This window comes from Pezoporus occidentalis, unplaced genomic scaffold (assembly GCF_034315485.1).
Source record: "Pezoporus occidentalis ecotype Australia unplaced genomic scaffold, CSIRO_AGI_Poc_V1 ctg3, whole genome shotgun sequence".
Lineage (NCBI taxonomy): Eukaryota > Metazoa > Chordata > Aves > Psittaciformes > Psittacidae > Pezoporus > Pezoporus occidentalis.
The window spans coordinates 2,746,800-2,773,997 of record NW_026914940.1 but is presented as its reverse complement, the minus strand read 5'-3'; the positions used below and the strand labels follow the sequence as shown (position 1 = coordinate 2,773,997).

The window sequence follows — 27,198 nt, the reverse complement described above, 5'->3', positions numbered from 1 at the left end:
CAATTCCTTCTTGTCTGGCTTAAAGGGAAGGGGGAGGCATCCCCAGCGGAGCTCAGCTGAAGCAAGGAGTTTGCTGGGGCTCTGTGTGTCATGGTACAGAGTTAAAAGCAAATGTCTGGCACGGAACTAACCCCAATGAAGATATTTCATTTGAGTTTTCCGGGAAGAAAAACAAACAAATGCGCACAAAATGGAATTACTGGAGCAAAACCACAGCTTTTTCTCACAGTGAAGCTCAAGTTTGCAAAACCGGCTTGTCCCGCTGAGCAATTGTTCCTGCAGACAATTCCCACAGCCTTTCCCGAGAGGCAGGGGGTCACCAGCTGGCATCCTCTGGGCTGTATGTAGTCAGTTAGTTCAAACCGAGCAGGCACTTATTGGGTGTTACTGAATCAGAGTTAATTTCAGTAATGGAAAAGAGCTGAGGCATCGGGCATCAAAAAGCAAATCCAAAGGATTCCCCAAATCAGGTACTTCCCTTTCGGCCCTCCCTTTCTGAAACCTTGCCTATGACCTTGGCCGTGTGCTGAGGAAGGAACGTCCTCACCTTTCCAGGCAGTGGCACCCAGAGGCATCTGACCTCATTAGAAAATGAAGACAAAAAGCCTGTCCTGAATCCTCTCTGGGAGAAGCAAACCCAGTTGTCCAGATTGCTCCAGCAGGGATGCACAAACAGCCAAGTCACTTGGTGGGTGATCTGGGATCCCAAGGATGGGCACCCATCTGAGCATAGAACATTTCCTACCCTCCCCTCAGTTGGCATCCTTTCCAAACAGGAGCTGGAGCAATAGAAACCAGAAATCAGACTTAGGAATTGGACTATCCCTAGTTTGAAGGACACTAAACAGGACAAGTTTACCCCAAGTTTCTGGGGACATACAGAGAGCAATGCACTTACCTAAACATCTGTTTGAGATGCCTCAGAATACCTGAAAGATATGTAGGAAAAGCCATATAGACCCATAGGACACACACATCCCGGTGCTGTGGCAGTTGGAGGTCAGTGGGAATACCCCATATGGTATTATGGGGTATTAAGCTATTATGCATTAAACTTCAACATGTCGACACCTCTATATCTAATGTCCAACTGCAGTCCTCTTCCACTCTGTGCCACCTTGGATATGCCACATCCTACTGGACTTGGGCTGGACCCTGGCTCTGGGAACGTACAGAGTTGTGCTGGTGGGACTGGAGAAGAAAGCTCTAGAGAAGCTCTTCTATGCCCATGCTACTGTAAGGAATGATCTGAAATGCAGAGGTTGAGCTGGCAGCACCAGACTGAACTAGGTGATCATAAGGTCCTTTCCAACCCAAACCATTCTATGATTCTATGAACTCGTGGCTATTTCCCAGCACTGGCTTTGCCCAGGATCTGAACATAGAATCACAGAATGGTTTGGGTTAGAAAGGACCTTATGATCATCCAGTTCCAACCTCCTGCCATGGACAGGGACACCTCACACTAGACCATGTCACCCGGTCACACTAGACCTTTGTCCAGCCTGGCCTTGGACACTGCGAGGGATGGAGCATTGACAACTGCCCTGGGCATCCCATTCCAGTGCCTCACCACCCTCACAGTAAAGAACTTCTTCCTTAGATCCAATCTTAACTTCCCCTGTTTCAGTTTGAACCCGATACCCCTTGTCCTGTCACTACAGTCCCTAAGGAAGAGTCCCTCCCCAGCATCCTTATAGGCCCCAAAAACTGGTTGCCAGCAAATAAGGTGTTTCTGTGTCTTAGGTGAACTAGACCCTTAATTTTCTTCCAGCTTCTCTATGAACTTTAGGCCAACTCTTAAAGAGAAGGAGCCAGCTTTTACCCTGAGCCTTCCTCTCATCAGCCTTGCTTGCCTTGATTCCCAGAGTCCTACATCCCAAAGGCCAGTGGCAACAGAGCCAACCCCTGCTGTCCCTTTCACAAATCACTTGTGTCGTACTCAGTTGGACTGCAGGGTCTTCAACTGGCCGTGTGAACAAGTCCCAAACATCCTCATCTTCCTTCTGACCAGCTCAGAAGTAATCCCTCAGATTTACTTGGAGTTCACAATGGTAGAAGTTGGTGACCTTCTGTGTTGAATTGTCTCAGAATAAAACCCTGTTGGCTTGAGCAAACCTGGTCTTGAAGAGATTTGTGTTGGGCAGCAAAATACCTGTTGAATGCAATAGGATTTAAGCACTTTAAACACTTCCGATGGCCCTGAGCTGGTCAATATGTGACAGGAGACAGGACCCTGTGTCTGGTCTCAGTGTATTCGTTTTCAAAGGGCAGTCACTAGGGAAAAAGCAGGGAAGGTTTGGAAGATAACAGGGCACTAAATATATTCCAGCACAAAGCTGACAACAGCTAGAGCCACATGTGATACGCCTCTGGAATCCTGGCAGGGTTGATTTATCTTGGTGTTAGGCCTAATATATTTAAAAGCCCTTTATAAATAACCCAGGACCTTTTGCACTTGCTGTTCTACAGACTTGCTTTGTTTATTTGACTGGTTGAGCTGGGCCTGTCATTTCTAATGAAAATAAACTCCTTGTCAGAGACCTTTTCCTTTGGGGACCTTCAAAAGGACACATGGAGCAATTCTCTACTTCTCCCCTGCTTCCCCATTAGTTCTTATCTATCTCTTAGGCTTATGAAAGGCAAAGCGGTTTGGGGGAAGGCTGACTGAGCCCATGTGGGTTATGTTTCTTCTGGCCTACAGAGCTTGCCTCCAAAGCTGAACAATACAATGAGGCTTCTTATTTGGGGTTTGTTGCTTTGAGAGGTAGGTACTCAGTGAAGAGCCAAAGTTCACCCCAAAGGACCAAGATGCATCCACAAAGGAGGGTGAGTGACAGACATGGGTTGAAGCTGGATGATCTTAAGGTCCTTTCCAAACTTAACGACTCTATGATTCTATGTGTTCTTTGTCTTGGTTTGGAGAGGGTGTAGGAAGGTGAATCCCTTGCTACCTCATCTTCTCCCAGGTATTTTGGGCTGCAAAGAGCCACCATTACCAGAGCTGGAGGAGGAAAAGGGAGCAGTGGACAGCTTTGTTCTGTGAAGAGATGGTGAAGTGGACAGCTGACTCTTGTCCACATCTCACCCTGTTGCACAGAGCCTTGGGTGACATGATCTACTGTGAGGCATCCCTGCCCATGGCAGGGGGTTGGAACTGTGTGACCTTGAGGTCCTTCCCAACCCAAACCATTCTGTGATTCTATGATTCTGTGATACCATGCAAAGGGTCCCTCAAGCTTCAAGCTGCAAGGGAAACCTGCTGACACTGATAGGAGTCTTCACCTCCTTTCTCTGCTTATGGTGCATCTATCAGTGGTGGGAAATGGCTCTTATGGGCCTGATTTGCTAAGGTGAGACAGTACCAGCCGTGGCCAAAACGTGTCTTAAAACTGCTGGAGGTCTGGTTTTCCAGTTCTGGACACCACTGGTTTGTGAGTGCTCCAAGGAAAGGGGCTTGGCAGCTTTGCTTTATAAACCCGGGCCCCTGATTGTTCCCAAAGGTTCAGCTGAGCTGCTCTTCTGCACCTAAGACTTAATTTTAGTGGTGACAAAGGCTGATGCGAAGAAGTGTCCACACAATACAGCCTTGGCTGTGTCAGCTCAAGACTCTGCTGTTGTCTTGGACTGTGAAGATGTCAAACACTGGGATGGATTTTGTGGTCCTCATTGTTGGAGGTTTCCAGGACCAGACTGAGGAAAGCTCTGAACAACCAGGGCTGATTGCTGAAGCTGGCTCTGCTTTGAGTGAGGTTTGGACTAGAAACGTTCTGAGGTCCCTCCTAGCCTGAATCATCCCATCAGTCCTATGACCTCCACACTGGCCACTGCTGGAGTGAAGAGGGAGCTCAGGTCTACCTCAGACAACACTCTGGCCCCCTGAAGAAGCTGGTACCACTTTCAAGCTTGTCCTGAGATGGGAGCTTTAAAGGGGAGGGATTTGGGGTTTGAAGAAGGTAACGCACAGGCTGGGACTGCCTTTCGGACTTTGTTTGCCACATCTCCACTTCTCGCTATGTTTTTGGGCCTTCTACCCCCTGAACTGCAGGTAATTTCCGTCTAGGATGAGCTGGTGCATTTTTTTGCTATACAACTTTCACCCTGTATTTAGCTCTGGCAGCAGCACTTCTCTGTTCCAATAGATCGCTTGGAGCAGCAGAGGGAGTGCAAGAGCAAGGAAAAAAGAAATGCACACACAATATAAGGGGGAGTTTGATCTCCTGAGGTGCTTTATGAGAGGTGAACCAGTCCTGGGGAGAAGTGACTCCCGACCACCTTCTGAGTGAGTCCCTCTGCATTTTCACTCACAAAAAGGACATTCTCACCAATCTGTCTTCGCCTGGTGGATGTGAGAAAATCTCCCAATTACTGCAACAAAGCAAATCAGAAAGTGTGAACTCTGCAAACTCGGAATCCAGGCTGAAAGATTTTCATACAAAATCAACAATATTGGTGCACAAAACCAGCAAACACATGTGAAAAACACCTGATCAACTACTATATGGGTTCAAACTGAAACAGGGGAAGTTCAGGTTAGACATAAGGAAGAAGTTCTTTACTGTGAGGATGGTGAGGAGCTGGCACGGCTCCCAAGGAAGTTGTGAATGCTCCATCCCTGGCAGTGTTCAAGGCCAGGTTGGACAGAGCCTTGGGTGACATGGTTTAGTGTGAGGTGTCCTTGTCCATGCCAGGGGGGTTGGAACTGGATGATCTTAAGGTCCTTTCCAACCCAAACCATCCCATGATTCTATGATTCTATTTCACCATTTAAGAGAGAAAAAAGGGACAACGATCTCTGTGCCAGCCAGCAATGTGACTCGCTGACCCTTAGTTTGGCAATGACACACGTTGTCTTTGTTATCCAACAAAATCCAAGGTCCTCAAATTTTTCAAGTTGCACAAGGCTGCATTTAAGTGCTGCTGAGGCCAAGGAGATTTAAGCACACGGCTCTGCTGAATCAGAGCCTCAGCCTGTAAATATTTGTTAACTTGGTCCAAGAACACAGGGAACGCAAATCCTATGGATCCAATGAGTGGCTGGTGCACAAGTCAAGGCACTCGACCCTTTCTGCTTTTAACCAGAAATAGGACTTCAAACAACCATTCAAATATCTGCCCTTTGTTAATCTTTTCAGGGTAATTATTAGCCCAATAAGCCAGCACCTCATATGGCTGCCTATAAACACAGTATTATCTATTCCATTTACAATGGAAGAAAGCAGAGAAAAACTCCCAAGAGCATTCAAATTGTGTACTTAAGATAAAGGCCCCAAAAATCGAAGGTCTTTACTCACATCTATCTGGGACCATATTTTCAATGTCAGCTCCTCAAATAATGACACATAGGAATGAGTCCAAATGGCTTACAGAAGAAACAGACCTGAGTCAAAGCTCATGAGGTAGCTCATGGTTTTCAGCTCCCATTATCCAATTTGGTTTGGGTACCACCTAAACATCCATTGCAAACTGAAAGGGTAGTTGGACATTTTGCTCGGCTGCTGTTCATTTGGAGTGCACATTGCCTATGGTGTTTGATCCAAGTCTAGGAAACCACGTTCGGTACATTACTACTAATAAGTACCCCTCAGGAGACAGCTCCTAACTCCCCAGCCTTTGCACTCCATGAGGAATACTTTATCTCAGATGGTGAGATGTGTGGCTTCAGTGAAAGTAATGTGTTCTCAAGGTGGTGTGGGGTTCCTCTTGGAGGATCTTTGGAAGAGCAGTCTCACTTGTGCATCCTTCTAGGACCCCTGATCTGGAGACAGATAGACTGCTCAACAGCCAGCATCCAGTATCCAGGAGTAATTGCTTGGGCTGGTCCTGACCGATTTCATCCAGGGAGGGTTTGGTCCAGCAGCTCTAAAGGCAGCAGCAAAGTTATTTCGGGAAGAAGCTCCTGTAGCTACTTGCTCCTGGCACTCAGCATGGGGCTGAGGGACAGGGATGTAGTGAGTCTATAGTGAGTCTTTGACAATGCTGGGCAATATTCCCTCTGGTCCTGGGGCACTCGCAGATGAGATGGGACATCTCCCAGCTTGCTAAACTTGTCTTCTTTACCTCCAAGGTAACAGTGCCTCCAATACCATATGGTGAGACCTTACAGAGATATGTTATGCACTGCCTTGGCTCTCTCAGAGCTGAGACACAACAATAATCCTGGTATGCACAGGGTCCTTCCACCATCCCTAACAAATCTGCTCTCCTCCAGGTTTCAAGAGACCCTTGTATAGAGCAGAACACAGACATGAGGGAGCATCTATGCCTGCAGACATGAGGGAGTGAGTCAGGCTGCTCCAATAGAGGAGAACTGATTTACCAGCAGAGCAGTGGATGAGTCAAGGATGTACAATACCCCAGGTCTCCAGACTTCACCAGCTCTGCATCCATACCCTTACCTACTGCCTCCTCCTACAACTAACAGTGATGTTTGCGTCCCCAGGTCGCTAGTAGGATCTGAAATGCCTCCACAAGCTTCCAGCTCTGTTAGGTGTCCCTGCATGCAACCGGGCATCCCTATGAAACCGCATCTTGCAGCTCTTCCTTTCCTCCTCTCTCCAGCATGCATCCCACCTCGCCTGAGCCCAAACTGAAGCTTGCATCTTCCTACATCCTCTCTCAGTTTTTAGTTCTCTTGCAAGGAAACCTGATGCAATGGGAAATGCAGCACAAACCAAAAGCACAACTGTAGAAGGCTGTGAAGAAACCCCCCGGTGAGGTCCATGCTTCCCTTTCAGGGGTGCAGAGCTGACAAACAGTTGTGAGTCTGTTCTGTTCCTCAGAAGGGGATGAATTCACAACTCATCCATCCCAGCCAGCAGCAGGGCTGGGTTCAGAGCAGCCTGTGTAGGTCTGCAGAGCAGACACTGTTCTCCATCACCCCTGGGGGCTGGCGGTCCCCAAAACCAGTGATGGTTTATGGTCTCCCAGTAGTGCCAGTCACCAAGCAGGGTTGCAAGACACCAGGGAAAGCTTTGCAAACGCAGCAGGGATGCTCTTGGCAGAGCTTTTACACCACACCCCAGCTTCTTCCCCTTGTTTTCTTTAAAGAAGCAAGATTTATGTGAATCATCCCAGGCAGCTTCAACCCCAGCGATGCTGAGTAGAAGAGCCCTCAAGGACATTATGTTCCCTCCAGATTTGCAGGGCAAAAGCAGCCACTGCCCTTGGGCAGTAGCACTGAGGGGGCCCTCCCTGTGTTTGGCAGGATGCAGGGCAGAGCCTCACTGAAATCATGCGTGAAAAATGGGATGAGCTGTGTCTATGGGAGCCCCTTTACACTGGTGCCTGCCTCTGCCCATCCAACCCTGACATAAAAGGTCCCAAACCAGCAGCTGTCCCAGGTGGAAATGTGCAGAGGTGGCATTTTGGGTCATCAGGGCCTTACCCTGGGTGGGGACACTGGGGCAAGGGCATGGATGTACAGTGAGCAGGAGACATTGGGATGGGTTGGGATGGGTGGCAAAGTGGACCACAGCTTTGGCCATGATGTGCCACCCAGCTGATGCATCAGTCTGCAGGCATGGTCTGTCCCCTTGTACTGTGGAGAAGAAGGATGGCAGAAAGACCAGACAACCCTGTATTCTGCCATTGTCCTGCTCCAAATCTCCTTGGCTTCACCCCCCTTTTCTTGATGTTCCTAGTCCCTTTCCACTAGTGTGTTACACTAGCGCTAGGGCTTGCATTGACATCCCCCAGCTCTTGGTTCTGGAGTCTCCATGCAGCCTCATGCGTGGCACACTAGCATTAAAACCCCTTCCCAGTCTCCGTGCTGGGCTATAGAGGGATGGAAGCCAGGAATCACCTCTCCTGGCTGTCCACAGCACGACACGCATTTCCACAAATCCCAGCTGCAACAGCCTGTTTTGTAGGGGACACAGAAGCAAACCATGAGGGGGATAGCTCTTCACCCAAGCTGTCTGCCCAAAGCAGTGGTTGGTGTAGGGTCCCAGGCCAGTTAGCCCTGCATGTTCGTGCTGGCCAGTGTGTTTGAACCCCTCCATGGCCAAACAGGGAAGGCCTCATGACATCTCCTTCCACCATCAGCAGCACAGGAAGGCCAGGATATCCTCTGCTTCCCAACAGGAGTGCACAAAGCAAATGCCCCATTCACTTAGTCCATCAGATGGGGCTGCACACACAGGCATCGTGTTCATTCCCCATCCTGGAGGGATGGCTTATTGCCACAGGAGATGATAGGACTGGCAAGGCTGGCTGTGTGTGATGGGAGGAAGAGAATTGAAAGGGCAGGATGCTTGGATTCATCCTGCAGGGTTGTCATCTCCCCTCCGGATTTATCACCCACTGCTAATTAGAGGCAGCCAGCTCTGTCTGATGTGGACAGGCCCTGGCTGTGTGCTCGCAGGCAGGGAGGACACAGCTCTCCAGGTCCAGGAGAAGGGCTCTTGGATGCTGGAGCTCAGCTCGTGTCCTCAGGAGCTCTCAGGCTTAGTGGGGGGAAATGCAGAGGGCAGCAAAAGAAAAGCAAGCACAGACTGAGCCAAGCTTTTCTTCTGGCAGCTGGCACCAGACATTCACAGGGGGATTATTTCCTTTTCTTTTCCTCCTGAAGTGGCACAAATGGATCCTGGAGGAGAGAAGATGATTTAAACCCCGTGGTCCTTCCAATGTGCTCAACCCTGAAGGGCTGTGGATGCTTTCCAACCTTCGCTCTCTGCCCTACATGCCAGGATCCCATCCCTATATACCAGAAACTGCAGATCCCACCCTGCACCACAGCTCACACTGGTGTCATTCCCACCCAGGGCCCCTTTCCCTGGATGAAGGCAGAGGAAGCCAGCCACACTGCCCCGAGGATCCCCCCCATTATCATCCTGGGGACACTCAATGACACAGCCGGGGTTGCGACCGCCTGAGCCGCAATCTCGGATGCGATACAGGGAGTGGGAAGGACCCGCGGCGCAGTTTGGTTTGGCAGCCCCTGACAGACAATGAAAGGTCAGGCTGCAGAGGAGCTTGTTTTGTGCTGTTTTATTTCCCTGGCTTCTGTTCAAGGCTGCGTCCTTAAGGACGGGGATTCTCTATGCTGGTGGCTGAGAGCATGGGTGGGCAGCTGGCTCTTTGTGCTGGCGGGGTTTGTAGCATGCAAATGCTTGATGCTAGCACAGGCTGCGAGAGGAAAAGACTGGGGTGGGTGTGAGCTCAGAGCAAGAAGGTGATGGAACTGAGCACCGGGATATGGCTTTGTACCAGGTCCTTTTCTCTTTTACACTGGAGTTTAAGGCATTTCCAGGGGACCCAGTGGATCAGGGATTCAAACGTGTGTTGTGGATTAAGCTGCACACATGGGATAAAATAAGGGTAGCTCCTTTTCAAACAGAGCCTAGGATGGGGCAACCTGAGGGTCCATATGGAAGCAGTCAGGTAGGGTTTGATGGTGTGGTCTCAGCAGATCATAGAATCGTAGAATAGTTAGGGTTGGAAAGGACCTTAAGATCATCAGGTTCCAACCCCCCTGCCATGGGCAGGGACACCTTATGCTAAATCATATCACCCAAGGCCTCGTCCAACCTGGTCTTGAACGCTGCCAGGGATGGAGCATTCACAGCTTCCCTGGGCAACCCATTCCAGTGCCTCACCACCCTAACAGGAAAGAATTTCCTCCTTATATCCAATCTAAACTTCCCCTGTTTAAGTTTTAACCCGTTACCCCTTGTCCTATCACTACAGTCTCTAATGAAGTGTTCCGTCCCCAGCATCCCTATAGGCCCCCTTCAGATACTGGAAGCTGCTCTGAGGTCTCCACGCAGCCTTCTCTTCTCCAGGCTGAACAGCCCCAACTTTCTCAGCCTGGCTCCATACAGGAGATGCTCCAGTCCCCTGATCATCCTCATGGCCCTCCTCTGGACTTGTTCCAACAGTTCCATGTCCTTTTTATGTTGAGGACACCAGAACTGCACACAATACTCCAGGTGAGGTCTCACAAGAGCAGAGTAAAGGGGCAGAATCACCTCCCTGGACCTGCTGGTCACGCTCCTTTTGATGCAGCCCAGGATATGTTTGGCTTTCTGGGCTGCAAGTGCACACTGAAGCCGGCTCATGTTCATTTTCTCATCAACCAGCACCCTGAAGTCTTTCTCCGCAGGGCTGCTCTGAATCCCTTCTCTGCCCAACCTGTAGCTGTGCCTGGGATTGCTCCCACCCAGGTGCAGGACCTTGCACTTGTCATGGTTAAACTTCATGAGGTTGGCATCAGCCCACCTCACAAGCGTGTCGAGGTCCCTCTGGATGGCATTCCTTCCCTCCAGGGTATCAACCGAACCACACAGCTTGGGGTCATCGGCAAACTTGCTGAGGGCGCACTCAATCCCACTGTCCATGTCAGCGACAAAGATGTTGAACAAGACCGGTCCCAACACCGATCCCTGAGGGACACCACTCGTTACTGGTCTCCAGCTGGACATTGAGCCATTGACCACACCTCTTTGTGTGCGGCCATCCAGCCAGTTATTTATCCACTGAGTGGTCCATCCATCAAATTGATGTCTCTCCAATTTAGAGACAAGGATGTCGTGTGGGACAGTGTCGAACGCTTTACACAAGTCCAGGTAGATGACATCAACTGCTCTACCCCTGTCCATCAGTTGTGTAGCCCCATCATGGAAGGCCACCAAGTTGGTCAGGCAGGATTTCCCCTTAGTGAAGCCATGCTGGCTGTCACCAAGCACCTTGTTGATTTTCATGCGCCTCAGCATGCCTTCCAGGAGAATCTGCTCCAAGATTTTGCCAGGCACAGAGGTGACACTGACTGCTCTGTAATTCCCTGGGTCATCCATTTTCCCCTTCTTGAAAATGGGGGTTATATTTCCCTTTTTCCAGTCATCAGGAACTTCACCTGACTGCCATGATTTCTCAAATATGATGGCCAGCGGCTTTGCAACTTCATTCACCAGCTCCTTCAGGACCCGCGGATGGATCTCATCAGGACCCATGGACTTGTGCACGTTCAGATTTTTAAGATGGTCTCGAACCAGTTCCTCTCCTACAGTGGGCCCAAGGTCTTCATTCTCACAGTCCCCGCATCTGCCTTCCAAGACTTGGTGGTTTGGTCAGATCCTTTGCCAGTGAAGACCGAGGCAAAGAAGTCATTCAGAACCTCAGCCTTCTCCAAATCCTGTGTAGCCAGTTCTCCTGAGAGCTTCCTGAGGGAGCCTACATTCTCCCTAGTCTGTTTTTTATTTGCTATGTACTTGTAGAATCCCTTCCTGTTATCTTTAATACCTCTAGCTAAGTTTAATTCTACTTCACCCCTTGATTTTGGTATGGGTTTGATGTTCTAGAAATGGTGCCGTTGCTTCCTAAACTTCTCAGGGCAGGGACAGCCTCACACCCAGCCTGATCCCTGCTGTCCTGCAGGGACAAGGACCTCAACACGCTGCTCTCACACACAAAGAGGGTTGCAGGATCACCATCACTGTGCATCTCCAGCAGCTCAGAGAGGTGAGTTAAGCTCCTTGGGGTATCCTGCCGGGCTCCATGCAACCACTTCCTCCCCTTGGCCACAGCGCAAGGCCATAGGGAGATGCAGTGAGTCCATGTGGACTTAGAAGCTGTCATTACATCTATCCTCTACCTGAGCTTTAGAATGCAACAAGGAAACTGGTTCTTGGATGTACAGCAGCTATTTCAGGCTCAATCAAAGCAAGATTAGAGCTTGGTTCTTTGGAAGATGGAAAGGCTTTGATGCATGGGCCAACATCTTCTTCTGGTCACCAGTACCCATACTAATATTGTTCTAAGCCTCAGGAGCCTGTTGAGCAGCTCAACTGCCTTTGTAGGCCAGACATATCGAGGGGTGATGTCAGGCTAATAATAACAGGCTGATGGTTAATAATAACAGTCTGATCTCTAATCTGATTCATGAAAGCGTAAAGAAGAGAAATAATAAATGCCAGTCAATGTGGTTTTATGGAAAAGGGGTCTTGTACCAACTTGATTTCATTCTGTTAGATCTTAAAATTGGTTCATAAACATAACTGCATATGCAACGTGCTTGTAAAGGGTGAGATTTGTACAGCGTGGCATTCCAGTGGGGAGAAAAAAGCACCACACATCAGTCGAGCACATGTTGAATGAGCTAAGAGTTGGCTAAGTGACAGATCTCAAGAAGTGGTGATCAATGGGGAATTGCTAGTGACTGGATCTGTTTCTTCAGTGGAAAATCCTAGGCCCAAAGCCATGCAGCCTTCCCCACCAGTGAGCTGGAAATGAAGGCAAAATAGCTCCTGAAGAAGCTGAGAGAGGCGAAAAAGGAGGTGGATGAGGACAGACACAGGGACTGGTCAGTCCTTCTTGGTATGAAGCTGTTTCTATGCAGACTTTAGCCCAGAAAGATGGAAAAGGACCCCACTGGTGGGCTTGGGAATGGAAGTTCAATGGGCTGGAGCTCAACCTTTTCATGGTATGACATGCATGGTGACAGCTGAGGGAGCGAGAGACATCTCTCTGCAGGGCTTTGCATTTGGCAAACGTGTATCCCATAACAGAAATATTCCCAATAGGAAACAGGCGACAGGTTGAGTGAGGGGTGCGTGTAGGGAAGTGATTTAACTGCTTTAGATGCAGTCTGAAATCGGGTACAACATACAGTCCTCGTGTTCACACTGTAGAGAGAATACTGACTTGTCTGTGTGGGGAGCATGCAGTCTGGACATTATACCCTCTACAGCTATGGATACCTTAACCCTAACAGAAGGAGCTGGAGTTGGTCCATAAGGAGCTGCAGGACACAGTTGCAGTGCCAGGGGAATGTATGTGCCCCAAAGGGAGCATCTCTCTGGAGTCTTTTTCAGTGACCCAGTGTTACACCCTATGAGCTATAAGATACTCTTTTCTTCTCTGGGAGCATCATGAGACTACAAGATAATGCAGGCTGGAAGGGATCTCAGGAGGTCTCCTGCTCAAAGCACGGTCAGCAATGGGGGTCAGTCCTGTTGCTTATGGCTTTGTCCTGAGACCCTCTTGGGATGGAGACTGCAGGGAGAAGAAATTGAGGAGCTGCAAGCAGGACTCAGTTTCACTTCTCAAGCCTGTCATTTGGCTGGGATAGTTGCAGACATAGAATCATAGAATCATGGAATGGTTTGGGTTGGAAAGGACCTGAAGATCATCCAGTTCCAGCCGCCTGCCATGGCAGGGACACCTTGCACTAAACCACGCCACCTAAGCCCTGTCTAACTCTTGCACTACAAAGCTGTGTTGTCTCCTTCAACCTATTAGATTTGCAACCCCTAACAAGCCCCAGGTTGTTTGGCCCTGGCGTTTGGCAGCACCAGGTGAGTTTTCATGATAACCCTTTATCATGAAAAGAGCCCTGCTTTTGAGTGCTGAGCATCCATGCCTTGAACCATGCACCCAAAACGCATCTGCCCACCCATCTCTGTCACCCACAGCCACCTGAGTGCTGCAAAACCAAGCTGGTGCTGTTTGCTTTAAAGATCAGAGCTCATTTAAATGCATTGCTTCTCCCTGTCTCTACCTGATACCCAGACGAGATGCCCCGGCTGAGGTGAGTCAGTCCCTGGCTGCAGCCGGTTATCTCTGCCAGGCGGAGGCAGCTCTCGCATCCTGCTTCTCCCATCAGGTCTGTAATCATCTCCCACCCCCAGTCCTTGGATCGAGCCCCAGCTTGGCTGTGACACGTCCCTGGAGGCTGCCTGGTTGCTGTGGGAGATGATGCTCTGCTCCGTGAGCCCCAAGGGAGATGTTGCAATAGAAACCAGCACCTGCAGCCAGGGAAGGGCATTTTCCAAGCCAGGGAGCTCCCTGCGTGCCTGCAGCACATAGAGCTCTCCAACGGGGTGCAGGAGAAGCCGACGGTTGATTTTCTTCCCTCCTTTTCCTTTTTCTCCTTAAGGATGCGCTGACACAGCTCCAGGTGGCTGCTTGGCATCTTCCCCCTCTGCTGCTGACGCCGGCAGCGAGTGACTCAGCCCATTCCAGGCTCTGTGCGAGCCTCTTCCCCTCCTGCCACTCAAGTACTTGTTCTCTCCAACGCTTAAAGCAAATTCCTGCCCAATGAGCAGCTCCTTGCTGTGGTCACGGCACGGAGAGCCCCTGTTCTGAGCCATGGGGATGGTCATGCAAGTCTGGGTGAGGAGTTTCGCCTTCTCCTCTCCTTGCCCTGCTTGCAGGGAAAGCTCCCAGGACAAAACCCACCCCTGGCAATCGCATTGCTGCGCCTTTGCCAAGCAGAGCCTCATTCCCCGCTTGACTTTTCAGCTGCGTTTGTTGAAAACATCTTAATTTTCTTCCCAACCCAAGCTCTGCCCTACATTTTCATACCTACAAGCATGGGAGTTTCCAGATACCGCAGTGCGAGCAGGGCAGCACCTCCTCTGCCTCCTGCCCAGACCCATAGGATCCCATAGTTGCTGAGACCTTTATGCCTGCAGCCTCCCATCACTGCACATCCTATCTCTGATGGTCCATATGTCCCTGGTCACGGAGGGGAGCTGGAAGATCCCTTGAAGACTGCATCTCAGGTGGAGATGTTGCAAAAGGGCTGATCCCAAGTAGGAGCAGTGATGAAAGATGTGCCCAACAAGAGCTGGTGCTGGCTGTGGCAGCCTGCAGCGGTCCAAAACAAGCAAGGGAAGGCTTCATCACACAGCAAATAGGGAGCAAGGTGGCCCTCACAAAGTGCTGTTTCCAGTCCCATGAGCCTGGACCATTGCTGGTCCAGACTTTACTGAAGACCATTGAAGGCCCTGCAACCTCTGCCTCTGGCTCTGCAGAGAGCAGAGAGGTGAGTTGTTAATATTGGCAGGGTCAGCTCTGAGCCATGGGTCATCTCCCAAGGCTTTGGGTGTCTGCAGCATGGATGTCTGTATGTGAGCTGAGCATCTGGGGCCCCTCTGTGGAGGTGGAGCTCTGAAAGAAGTGTCCATGCCAGGATGAGATTCGTCCCTCCTGAATCTCCAGTTAACTCTTCACTTGATCCCTGCTGACTGGAAGGGGGAGCCAGGGATGAGACCACACTGTGGACACCCGCTTTGAGTGGATCTCACTGATTTTGGCATTGGCAGGACTGAAGGCACTGCAATGCGTGGCCATGATGGTAGGTACCCACCTCAAACGGGTATGGGCTAAGGCACCGCAGACCATGGCACTCATTCAGAAGACACCTGAGAGCCCAACTTAGACCTTTCCATAAATCCCAAATCATGGACTTTCACAGTGCTTCTCTTAGGGACGGCAAGGACTTGCTCACGGAGCAGCATCAGCCTAACACAGGGATTCAGGATGCACAGGGGTGCATGTTTCTGGTGACGGAGATCCAGGAGGAATGTGGGCAGGTAGGAGGCAGCGTGTCCGGGCAGGAGAGCGCGCGGGTGTTGCTCCAGTGCTCAGAAGTCCCCCTGGCCTCCTCGCTGAGAGGTGAGGCAGCAATTAGTCTGATTGGAGCCCCGCTCGCCCATTGCACAACCATGGTGGCTGTGCCCCTCGCAGCTGTGCAGTTCAAAGCCTGTGAGGAGACAAGGATCTGCCTTGGGGAGCTCTAGGGCAATCCAAGGACAGCGCTGGCCATGCTGTCCTACTGCAGCATCACCCTTTTCCAAGCTGGTATCTCACTTAAAAGCCTTCCTGAGCCTACAGCAGCACGAGGGGAGTTTCCTCCCCACTTCCCTGCTTATCCCACCCAACCCTTTGCAGTTATTCCAGAGCTCACACAGTTAACATCAGCTTTTCCTGCTAACCAGCCTGTTCATGCAAGCTCCTGCTCCTCAGCCTCCATGGAGACTCTGTTCTTTGCCTTGGTCATAGGAGCAGAGTTAAACCCCAACTGGTTTCATGAGGGAAGCATGTTTTGTGTCCAGTGGTGAAGCACTGAGATGTCCAATAGTAGTGTGTGTGTTATGTCTCCTCCAGGTGGACTCTTGGGTATCCATACCATAGGGTATGGATACTTGGGTAGGCCATACCACTTAGGTCTTTCCTACAGCTGCTGTTTTCCTTGGTCTTGTAGGAATATGGTGGCGGTGTGAGCTCTCATGCTCTGCGGGGTTAAATTTAACTATGTTGGTTGAGACAGAGAGCAGCCCATAGGGAAAAGGGCTTTATGTGATCACTTGGAGCCCTGGGTGCACCCTTAGAACCTGCCCTGGCACTGGGCAAATCGTCCTCTGGCTTGGGCTCCACTTTATGTAATCTGGCTGCAGCCCATCCATCTAATTGCAATAGGTCCAACCCTTGCCAACCACCTCTGTTGTCTGCCTGGGAGCTCCCAGAAAAGAGGACTGGGATGACAACCATTGGGATGGGATGACACATTTGGGATGTGGGCTGAGGTCTCTAGCTAAGGGGCAGCAGCAGGACCCCAACACCCCCCTCCATGCATCCCTTTACCATCCCTTGGCCAGAGTTTGGCGCTGCCTTTGCCTCCCCATGGTAACTCCCCCATTAGCAGCACGCAGGGATGTACAAAACAGTGAACGCTGTTTATTTCGCTGCTGGAGTGTAACCACCATCATTTCATTACAACAACAAAAAGTGATTACTCAAAGGCATACAGGGCTGGTTTTTTACTCCTTTTTTACACAAGATGTAAGTAAACAGACAAGTTTCTTTCTTAAAAAGGTTATAAAGTGTCAAGATCCTATACCTCATCTGCATATTCAAAGTGATGCCATCCGATACAAAAAGCATTGGGTATAATAACTTAGCTATGGCTCAGACCAGAAGAAACAAAATACTCCCCCCCCCCCCAGTAAGTCATCTGGGCTTAATCTACATACTACTAGGGTTGCCCATGGAGTTAGAAAGGAAAATATGCAGCTCTTTGTTGCACAGAAAGACACAGCAGGGAAGTGGAGAGTTCATTGGGAGATCGTCGTTGGAATGCCCCCCCCATTCCCAGGAATGTCTGCAGGACCACAGCCAGCCCGTGACCCCCAACACCCTGCACAAAGAAAGCAGCAGCATTTTCCTCCCAGCAGACAGCATCCCACTGAAATCCACTGGCAAACTGCACCTTCCCAGCCTGCTGGAAGCAAGGGGATGGAAGAGGCTGGAAACTGCATGGAAGTCACGGATCTCCCTGGGAGTTTTTCCCACTGGGACTAACAGAAACCAAACCAACCCAGGGACAAAATTAAACCAACCCCAACTCTTTCTATTGTAGATAGAGCAAGACTCTGCTTCCTCGGGTGATGTGTTACTCATAAAGGCTCCTCACCCAAAGCTCTCAGCCCAAGCACCACAGTATCAACCTCATTGCAAGACTCATTCCATGAACTTACAGATGTGAAGTCTAAATAAGCATCACCAGACCTTTGTTAAATAGAGCTGGCCATTCCCATTGCCTTCCCACTGCTCCCAACACCCGCTCCATCCCACTGGCAAACAGGGAGAACAGAAGGGACGCATGAGCCTTGTATCTGAAACGCACACGGTGCCACTGGTGAGGACACAGCTATCAGTTCCTGCTCAGATTTATGCCATGATTCAGCCAGGATTCCTAAATGAGCCTACGAGCTCTTGGTTTGATGGATCGGGCACCTCTGCTTCGCCACCCCTTGGGTCTCTGGATCTCCTGCCACCAGTCTGAAGCCCTGTCCCTGTGAACTATGGAAAGATGGAAGCTTTCCATGGAGAGGGTAAGGAAGGCAGATATATGTAACACCCAGTTCATGCCTTTGCTTCTGCAGAAAAGGGCAGGATAAGGTGGTTGGTTTGTAGCCAAAGCCAGTCTCATGTAGCCAAAGCCAGCCAATGACATGTGCCAGGACCCAATGGAGACAACTGGAGCCATAACAGAATTGGCAAATAAGTTGGCAGATTTTCAAGGCTCTCCTTTCAATATCTTGGCATCTGAGGTGAAACAGGGATCAGAGTACAAGAAGACCCCAAAACCAGCCCAAACCATGAGCCACTGGCCACTTAGGCCTTGCTCTGGTGCTGCGTGTCTACTGAGCTCCAACTTTCCCTCTTCCCCAGCTATGCCATGATCTTAGTGACAGAACTTGACAGAACTTGGCTCTTTGAGGTTTATAACCCCAAACCTGGGTGGGAAACCCATCGTCAATGTTTCTGTGTCCATCTCCACACCTAGGAGGTGACAGCAAGTCCCAGGACAGGGGGAAGATGCCCGTTAAAAAAAAAGAGAAAAAAAAAAGAACAATTAAACCATCATTATTTTCTCTCTTTTTGCAGTGACTCCTAAGGGGATGAAGATGCTGCTCTGCCAGCCAGGGGTGGTCAGGATTTGGCCACATGGATTGCACCAGGTCCAGAACTGGAAGCTCCGTTTTTAAGGTGGTTGGGTTGATGCTACATAAAGTGAAGGAGCACTGCAAAGCCTCCTCTCCCCTCTGTGTTCCCTCCAAACAAACCCACCAAGCTGAGATATGAGTGTACAATCAGAGCTCAGCACTGAGCACTTCCACCATCAAACCCTGCATGGAGGAGGTGAAGAGTCCCCATGGCTCAAGGAGGCTGAATTCAAGCTCCTCTGTCCCTATCCTGACCCCAACTCAAAAGCATCATGTCTGAAGCCCTAGACCATTCGCTATGGGATGGACCCATAAGCATGGGCGAGGAAAACACTTCTCCTCTTACCAGGGCAGAAACATCTCCAACCCTTCAAAGCAAGTGTTCCCAAGGCTTTATCCTCACTCTTTGCAAGTCATGGCACAGCCTGTTGTGACCAGGAAGCACATGGGCCTGTGAAGTCTCCCAGATAACAGGGACTGGGGCTGTTGCCACCTCATTGTCAAGCCACCTCCTATTGCCCCTGGGGACAAAGCAGCACCTATTGTAGCAGCAGGAGGACACACCAAGGCAGGAAGGGGTGGTGACCACCTAGCAACTGCTGTAATACAGGATCAGGCTTTTATCAGCACAATCACTCACCCTTCCCAACCAATGCAGACCCTTCAACCATGGGACACAGGACTCGCAGTCTGGAATGGGGCAGGAGAAGGCCAAAGGACCAAGGGGTGTCCCACAGTACGGAGGCTTGGACAGGCCAAGGTGTGTGGAATGACAACCTTGGAGCCGTGCATTATGGTCCCACCTCAGCACCATAGCCTGGCCCATCAGACAGCCATTTCTGCTGTAGAGTGGGACTAATTCCCATTTAGAGAAGAGGAGTCACACTGGGAATGGCTCCAAGCTCCTCCTCTGCCTACGTGTGGTGGCACAAAGCCATCCCCTGCCCTTCTGCAGGTACTGTAGGTGTCTAACCAGCCTTCCTCACCCTTTATCCCAATAGATGAACCCTCTGAAGCCAATGTCTCTGGGTAACCTATGTTTTGGAAGGCACACAAACCTTTGGAGATACCCAACACAGGGCACTGAAGGCACCTCAAATTGGGCAGCCTAAAACCACGAGACACTGGGTATCTAGCCCTCCTTGTCCCCAAAACTGCAATGCTCTACAGCTGAGGGGTGAGCAGCAGCGAGCCCAAGGGACACCCAGAGAATCCACTGGGCCACAGTTGACAGTAGATGGTACCCGGTTGCGACCCAGTGCCATGGATCTCAGATGGGAGAAAGAAAGGCCAGAGGACGTGCGGAATACAGCTTATTTTCTTCAGTTTTTTTTTACCTTTAATTAGCAAATTTCTTCTTATCCTCATCAAAAGAAAACCCACCCCTGCCCCTACGTGCCCATTGCTCCAGCCGCTGCAAGCGTTCAAAGGCAGAGAGTGGAAGAGATGTCTAATGTCTGGGCTAAGGGGCAGCTCTGAGTCCACCCCACCAGGGCACGTACTGGGGGAGTCTGGGGTGCCATATGCTGTGTTAGAGCTGTGGAAAAGGCAGGAGCCAAATTTGGTGATGTGCTCTTGCCAGGAGCACGCAAAATCCCCCAGGGAAGCTGCAGCACAGCCCCTTGGCCAGCAAACACAGCGGTGGAGGACACGGATGTGCTCCAAGAAGCACATCCCCATGGGTATTGCAGGCAGAATTGGGGCTTGCGCCATGGATCAGTGGTGGGGACATGGTGGAAGAGAACCCACCACTCTGTGCATTGAATCTCGAAGCTGTAAGAGCACCCAGACTTTGGAGAGCATCAGTGCTGAGCCTGCACCCTGGCAAAGTGGGTGCCTTACAGCCCTGCCATGGTTGCCTCATGCAGCAAGCCCCATGTGCAGCATCCCCGATGGCATCGAGGTAATGGGGAGATGGTGAAGTGGTAAAGGAGCCAGGAGAAAGGGAATGGTGCAGGGGGAGGACTTGGCTTGTCCCTTCCCACGGCCACAAGGCCAGCACCAAGCTGAGCCCCCTTCACCTCTCCCTGCTACCATCTTCCCCCTGAGGCCATTGGGCCATCCCCACCTCTGTCCCTGCTGCTGCAGCCCTTATTTATAGAGAAGAGGTGGGAAAGGGTTTTGATGGGGGTGCTCCAGCCCTCCTGCTCCCCATCCCTTCTCAGCTGGCACCGTCCTGCCTGCATCACCCCAAACCAAGCGCCCTTCGCCCATCCCTCTAAGTGCAATGGGAAGGGAAAGGGAGGAGGAGGAGGAAGGCGATGAAGAACCATCATGAGCTCACTGCTAATGCCAAGAAACAAAGGAAAGCACTGCCTTCCCTCCTTGAGCTATAGCTGGAGAGAGCAGCCCTTTTCAGGGGTCCAAGATGATGGCGCTGTGGGTGCTGGCACATATTGGTGGTGCTCCATGTACCCCCCTACCCCAGCCCTGGCAGTGGGGCAGCGTGTGGGGATGCGCAGGGCTGGGCGAGGAGGTGAAGGGGCTGGGATGTGTGTGAGCGCCCGGATGTCTGTGTGCACGGGTTTTGGCAAGAGGTCATTGAGGTTACATGATGCAGCATTTGTTCTTGTGGTTATGAGGGTCCTTAAATCGGAGTCTCTGCTTTGGTCGGTATTTTTCCAAGTACGTCAGCTGCTTGCTGTTGATGGCTCCTCTGCGCTTCCTGCAGGGACAGAGGGGTCAGCGCAGTCAGTGGGGTGGCATTCCCATCCCAAACCCACCCTGCTGGGTGCTGAACCCCCCTGTCTGGAGCAGGAATGGATTTTGGAAGCTGTGGCTATGCGCATCCTCCAGGGACTGACCCCATCTTGCTCATCTACCCTCTGACTCTCAGGATATGGAGAACTGGGAAGGAAAACTGGGGTAGCTGCCAGAAGCAGGGTGCAAAGCCCCTCAGGGATGCTCCCAGCTGCTGCTACAGCCTCTTGATGCAAAGGTGCTTGATGGCAGCACCTCCCTTTTTCTCAGAGAAGCTGCAAAGCTGCCCGGTGGGAAAGGACCTGGGGGTAATGACTGATGGAGCTGAACATGAGCAGCTCGTGCCCAGGCAGCCAAGAAGGCAAGGAGCATCCTGGCCTGTATCAACACCAGTGTGGCAGCAGGACCAGGGCAGTGGCTGTGCCTCTGCACTGGGCACTGGTGAGGCTCCACCTCAAATCCTAGGTTCAGTTCTGGGCCCCTCACTACAAGGGAGGCATTGAGGTTGGATCCGATGATCTTAAAGCTCTTTTCCAACCCAGCTGATTCTGTGATTCAATGAAAAGCAACCCAGCACCCTGCAAAGTCCCTTGGACACGCCAGATCTCTCCATTGCCTCGGAGAGGGGCTGCTTTCTCCCCTGACACCAAAACACCACTTGACTTACTGTCGGATGAACTGGATGGCATCTTCGTACTTCATCCCGCTCTCGATCAAGGCCAGTGCGACAAGGACGGGAGCGCTGAAAGGCAACAGCAGTGGTGGTCACTCCCCAGCCATGCAGCTTGGAGAGTGACATCCCATCCTGGCACAAGGGGACATAATAGTGGTGCTATGGGCAGTGGTGGCTTTCAGTTCATCACTTCTTGCCATTCGGCTGCAAGCAATGGCCCAAGGAGCATTCTGGGATAACAGGGCAGCTGTTTGCTCCTTGCCTAGTGAGCAGGAGGACTTTGGAGGCAAATCTACCGGAAATATGGATGCAAATACACATGCAAAACCTGACTTATAGCAGGGGGAGTAACATAATGCAGCAGCTCTCGAAGAGCATCAGTTGCCTGTTGGAGCAGGAGGCATTTTGCAAGTATTTCCATGATGAGCTCTTAGCAAAAGGAAAACAGCGATGGCAAACAAGGAACAAAGGAACACAGGGCAACACCAAGGCACCGAGGTCTACCCCAAGGCCCAGGAGCTGGCCATAGGCAGTGCAAGTTGAAGCACAGGCTTCTCCTTGCAGACCCTGCCATCAACGCCTATTCCCACTAAGGTTTTACTGCACGCAAAACCCCTTTTCAAAGGGCAACTAGGGAAGGGAAGGAGCAGTGGACATGGCTTTCCCTCTCCTCCTTTCACAGGGAGGGTGCAATATGGGGTGCTGGGCTCTGACTCACCGCCCCAGGCCGGCCACGCAGTGCACGGCCACGCAGCAGCCGGGGTCTTCGCAGAACTTGGTCTTCAACAAGTTGAGCCAATCTTCCACTATCTTGCTGGGAGGAGGCGCTCCATCATCAAATGGCCAATCCTGCAGGGAGCAGGGAAAAGTCAGGGAAGAGAGAAATGCTCTTAAGGCCATGGATGAAAACGCAGGGATTGATTTTCACTTGGGGCAATGCTGTTTGATGTCTTTCAAGTCTAGGTCTGGGGTCCTCCCATTTCCTATGGACAGGTTCAGCCTCCAGGAGTGCCTACAGGATCTGTGACATGGTCCCCATGTCCTCCTATGTAGACCAGGGTGGCCACTTGCTGCCTCCTTCCCATTCAGTGACCACACTGAGCTTTGGGAGCTGCTGAGCCACTTTGTAGGAATTTGGGTGACATGGTTTAATGGGAGGCATCCCTGGCCATGGCAGGAGGTTGGAACTGGGTGATTTTAAGGTCCTTCCCAATCCAAACCATTCTATGAATATTCGAGCAAAGGTGGTTTGGAGATGGCTGAAATCTCAGGGTCTGATGCTGTGCTGAAATTCAGTATCTGTAACAAATGGAAGGGACAGTGAATAACCAAGTCCTGAAAGGATTTTCTGGGGGATCCCCCAACACAGCCCTATAGAGAAATGAAGGGAGACCCCTCCAAACAGGGCCATTTAAACAGCATCCTTCAGGAAAGGCTCTTAAGGAACGAAAACAAAGCCTGTCTTCTTTTGAGCTTCATCCTCAAGTGGTATGGACTCAACATCTACAATAATGTGGGTAAAACGGATGTTGCATTAAGCATCCCCAGCCTTGGGCTCTGCTATGAGGGAAAAGGGTTCCCCTCCTTGTAGTGACTGCTGCAGCATTTTGGGGAAAGAATGGTCTCACCCCATGGGCACTGGCAGCCAGTTGAGGCTGCAAGGCTCTCCCAAAATGTGGATTTCTCTCTGGAAATGGGTCTGGAAGGAGGAGCATGGCCACTGCTTATGCAGCAGTGGGAAAGAGGGACACAGGCAAGGCAGCATCACTTGGACTGTATGCAGTATGGTGAGCCCCAGTGGGAGGGAAGCACAGGCCATAATCTTGTGTTTGAGCAGTGAGTCACTAAGCTGCAGTCATCCTGGGGGTCAGATGGCAAAAGAAGATGCTTTACTTAAGTGTTTGAACAGGCAATGTGATTGCACTTGGGATGTGCTAGGAAAGGAGCACACTGGGCTTCAGTCATCTGATCATTTCTGTCCTCTGGACCTCCTACAACAGGTCCATGATTTCCCTGTGCTGAGGACCCCAGAGCTGAATGCAGTACTTCAGGTGGAATAGTACATGGGGAGAATCACCTCCCTTGACCTCTGGTCACGCTCCTTTCAATGCTGCTCTGGATACAGTTGGCTTTATGGGTTGTAAGCGCACACTGCTGGCTCACATCCCATTTTTCATGCATCAGTACCCCCAAATCCTTCTCTGCAGGGCTGCTCTGAATGTATTTATCACCCAGTCTCCACTGATACTGGGGACTGCCCTGGCCCAGGTATAGAACCTTGCACTTGGCCTTGTTGAATTTCATGAGGTTCACATGGAGGTTTCCTCTTCCAGTGTGTCCAGGTCCCTTTGGATTGCATCCCTTCCCTCTAGATATCAACCACACCACTCAGCTTGGTGTCATCTGCCAACTTGCTGAGGGTGCACTCAATCCCACTGTCTGTGCCACTGATGAGGATATTAAGCACTACTGGTATATCCATCCTGCACCATAAACCTTCCTATAGAGAAACCCACACAATACTAGTCCTACAGACTTTCTGCCCCATCTCTGACTTGCTGGAAGTGTTGCCAAGCAGATGTTCATGGCATGGATCACCTGCATCTGGCACAACTTGGTAACTGCCATCAGCTCTAGAGATTGCTTGGGATCCCCTGTGGCACACACAGGAGCCAAAAGCAGAAGAGGTGTCCAAAACACCCATGGAGCATACCCAGGATAGGACCACTGTACGTGTGGCCACTGTGGCTGTGGATGCTGGCACCCACGCACAGTACAGCGGACTCAGACCTCAACTGACTTGTGTCTGCTCCTCAAAGAAAGGGGTAGGATATGTAGATACAGTCTATTTATTTGATATAGGTATATGTAGCGATATCTATCTATCTGCATGGGTACATCTATCCATAGATATATAGGATATAGATATCTCTCTATATAACACATACAGTTTCTATATACAGAAAGTTACAGAAATACATATAGAAGCTATATAGTTTCCATAGTGTCTTATACAGTTTCTGTATCTAGGATATTGATACCTCCCTGTCAAAAAAGTATCCTAGATATAGATCTCTCTAGATATTTAGAGGTCTGTATTGCCTAGACAGAGAAACAGAGACTGGAGGACTCCAGGATAAAAGGCAGAATTTGGTGTGTAAGTGAACAGATACGATATCCTACATACAGATTCCATATGCAGGATACAGCTATCTTTCTCTGTAAGACATACCTACCCTACAGAGACACAGCATTTATATCTGAAGAGTTATGCATCTGAAGGAACTCTATCTAGAGAGACATAGGATCTACTATCTACATCCCAGAGGATCTAGGATATAGCTAGCTATCTCTGCAGGATATACATTACACAGAGAGAGCTATAGAGAGAGGGCCTACACACAGAGGACCACCCCAGGAGACACGAGGCACTTCCAAACCCTTCCCTAAATGAGCAAAGCCTCCCTTTCCAGCTGGAGCTGAGCTCCTTGGCAGGGCAATCACGCCTGACATCATCTCCAATTACTTATCAGCCGGGATGCAGCCCAGGCAGCTGCCTGCTCTGCCCCTTTGCCTTTCCCTGCTTGCTGCCTGCTGCCTTTCATCCCCATGAGCTGCACCGGCTGCTGGAAGAGCAAAAAGCCCACACACCCCACCTTGGGTAAGACAACACCGCGGGTAACAGGAACCATGTGCAGCTTCCATGTGGGATCAGGCGCTCTCACCCCCAGGATGCTTTAGAGCCCGAGCGACAGGCAGGGGAGGCAGCTGCCGACTCAACCACATGAGTCACAGTTTCGGTGTGTAGGCAGCACTTGCTTTTTCTATAGCACCAGCCCCATCTCAGAGCTCATCTGTGTTGCCCCGAGGATGAATTTGGGCTTCAAACCCTCCTCCTGGGTAAGAGCGATGCTGCTTTGGTCTGTGTGACATGCAGGGCGTTGGCAGACAGGAGGGATGGGGGTATTTAAAAGCAACCCACCCTGAACCTATCCTGCTGCCCACCTACCATGACGGTAATGCCATCCTTCTCCAGGGGGGTCTTGTCATAGGTCACTTCGCACACTCGCACAACCGTGGTGGCACCGTATTTCTTCAGGTCCTTGGGAGGGAAGGAGAAAGAAGGGTCTAAAAACCCTGCCAATTGCACCCCACTTAAACCAAACACATCCAAAACCCTGCTATCACCACAGGACCACCACAGTCCCTAATACAACAGCACCGTACCCCATCTCTGGACACTAAGCAACACCCCCCCCCGTGGCTCATCCACCCTGGGAAACACAAGGAAACATGAAATCTCAGGGCACCAAATCAATGCAGGATCTTCACTCAATATCTTCACGGCTCCTTGGGGTCATGAGTGCCAACAGAGCCATCTATTTGTAAGCCCTGACAGCCACACCACCAAGGCCTTTACACTGCATGCAAAGAAACGTCCCTGATACGGGCTCAAGTCCCCCAAAAGAGAAATCATTTGTGCCCAGGGAGGTGGCAACTCCTGCTGCAGAATGCATGGAGGTGGCTGGGGGGGGTCACAGTGCATCCCACCAACTACACTCAGAATCTTGTACACTGCTCAGGGGCTCCTGCTCATCCTCGCTGCCATATCCCATCATCATTCCAATGTGCTACAGGCTGGGGCGTGGGATTTGGGCTGCTTCCAGCCTGGCTTGTCACCTGCTACGAGGATTGCCCCTGGATTACGTGCCAGCACACCGGCACATGTGAGATCATCCCCTTCAGTGGATCCATCTCCTTCATTCCCCCCATGCATTTGCCAGACAAAGCCCCCCATGCTTGGCAGCTCAGCCTAAAATCCAACAGGCTGGAGGGAAGTGAATTTCTCCGCATTCCCACTGGTGGTGTCCCCACTGCCTTGTGCACAGTGTGCAGGGTATGTGGTGGCTGTTCCCAAACTGCAACCACCTTCCTGCAGCTCTTTGAGGTGGTGGTGCTCACACGTGGGGTTTTGGGTGTGCATTGAAGGGGTTTTCCTTGAACTCAGAGGATGCCACTGGTGCCAGCACACTGGACCTCAACGTGGTTTAGATCTAAGGCAAAAATCCTTCACCAGGAGCATGTGCAGCCTCAGGTCCTCCTGGGAATACACAGCATTCCAAAACGATTCCTCATGAGCAGAAGCTGCTTGTGCTGGCTTGACTGAGCCTGCAGGACATGGTGTTTCCTCCAGGCATTGATAAGATGAGCAAGTTGAAGCCTTTTACCTTGGACCATGGATATGCATCCACTATTTCACCCCTAACTCCCTGCTGCAGCCAGTGTTTCCTGGCAGGATACCATTGCTAGCTCATGCAACATTGAGCCCTCCAGGTCCTTCTAAACCACCCAACACACTCTGAGCATTGAAAGACATTGAGATATTTGGGATGAGAAGTCCTTATTGAGGTGCCAGGAGATGCAGGGGATGTTGTGTGCATCCTTATGCATCACAGCAAAGCCCTTTGATGTGATGTGGTGGAGCTGGAAGGGATGCAACAGGAATAGGGAAACTACTTTATCTCTACCACGTCCAAACACCCCACTTGGGGTCCTCCAAAAGATCCTGTCACCAGTAGTGATTGGACCTCA

At 50.8% G+C, this 27,198-nt stretch overlaps 1 protein-coding gene and 1 long non-coding RNA gene across 4 annotated transcripts in view; one reads left to right on the top strand and one right to left on the bottom strand.

The window, feature by feature from the left end:
* Positions 1-27,198, top strand: part of LOC134167854 (uncharacterized) — a 1,192,997-nt gene that overhangs the window by 176,771 nt on the left and 989,028 nt on the right. The gene's annotated exons all lie outside the window — the stretch shown is intronic.
* PTP4A3 (protein tyrosine phosphatase 4A3) overlaps positions 20,775-27,198 on the bottom strand; it is a 43,445-nt gene continuing 37,021 nt past the window's right edge. For both annotated transcript variants that reach the window (XM_062626961.1, XM_062626962.1), the window contains exons 3-6: positions 25,616-25,708; positions 22,325-22,455; positions 21,601-21,675; positions 20,775-20,898 (exon numbers count right to left, since the gene is read on the bottom strand). In XM_062626961.1, coding sequence (XP_062482945.1) covers positions 20,781-20,898; positions 21,601-21,675; positions 22,325-22,455; positions 25,616-25,708 — 417 coding nt within the window. In that variant the 3' untranslated portion in view covers positions 20,775-20,780. The remainder of the gene's footprint in view (positions 20,899-21,600; positions 21,676-22,324; positions 22,456-25,615; positions 25,709-27,198) is intronic.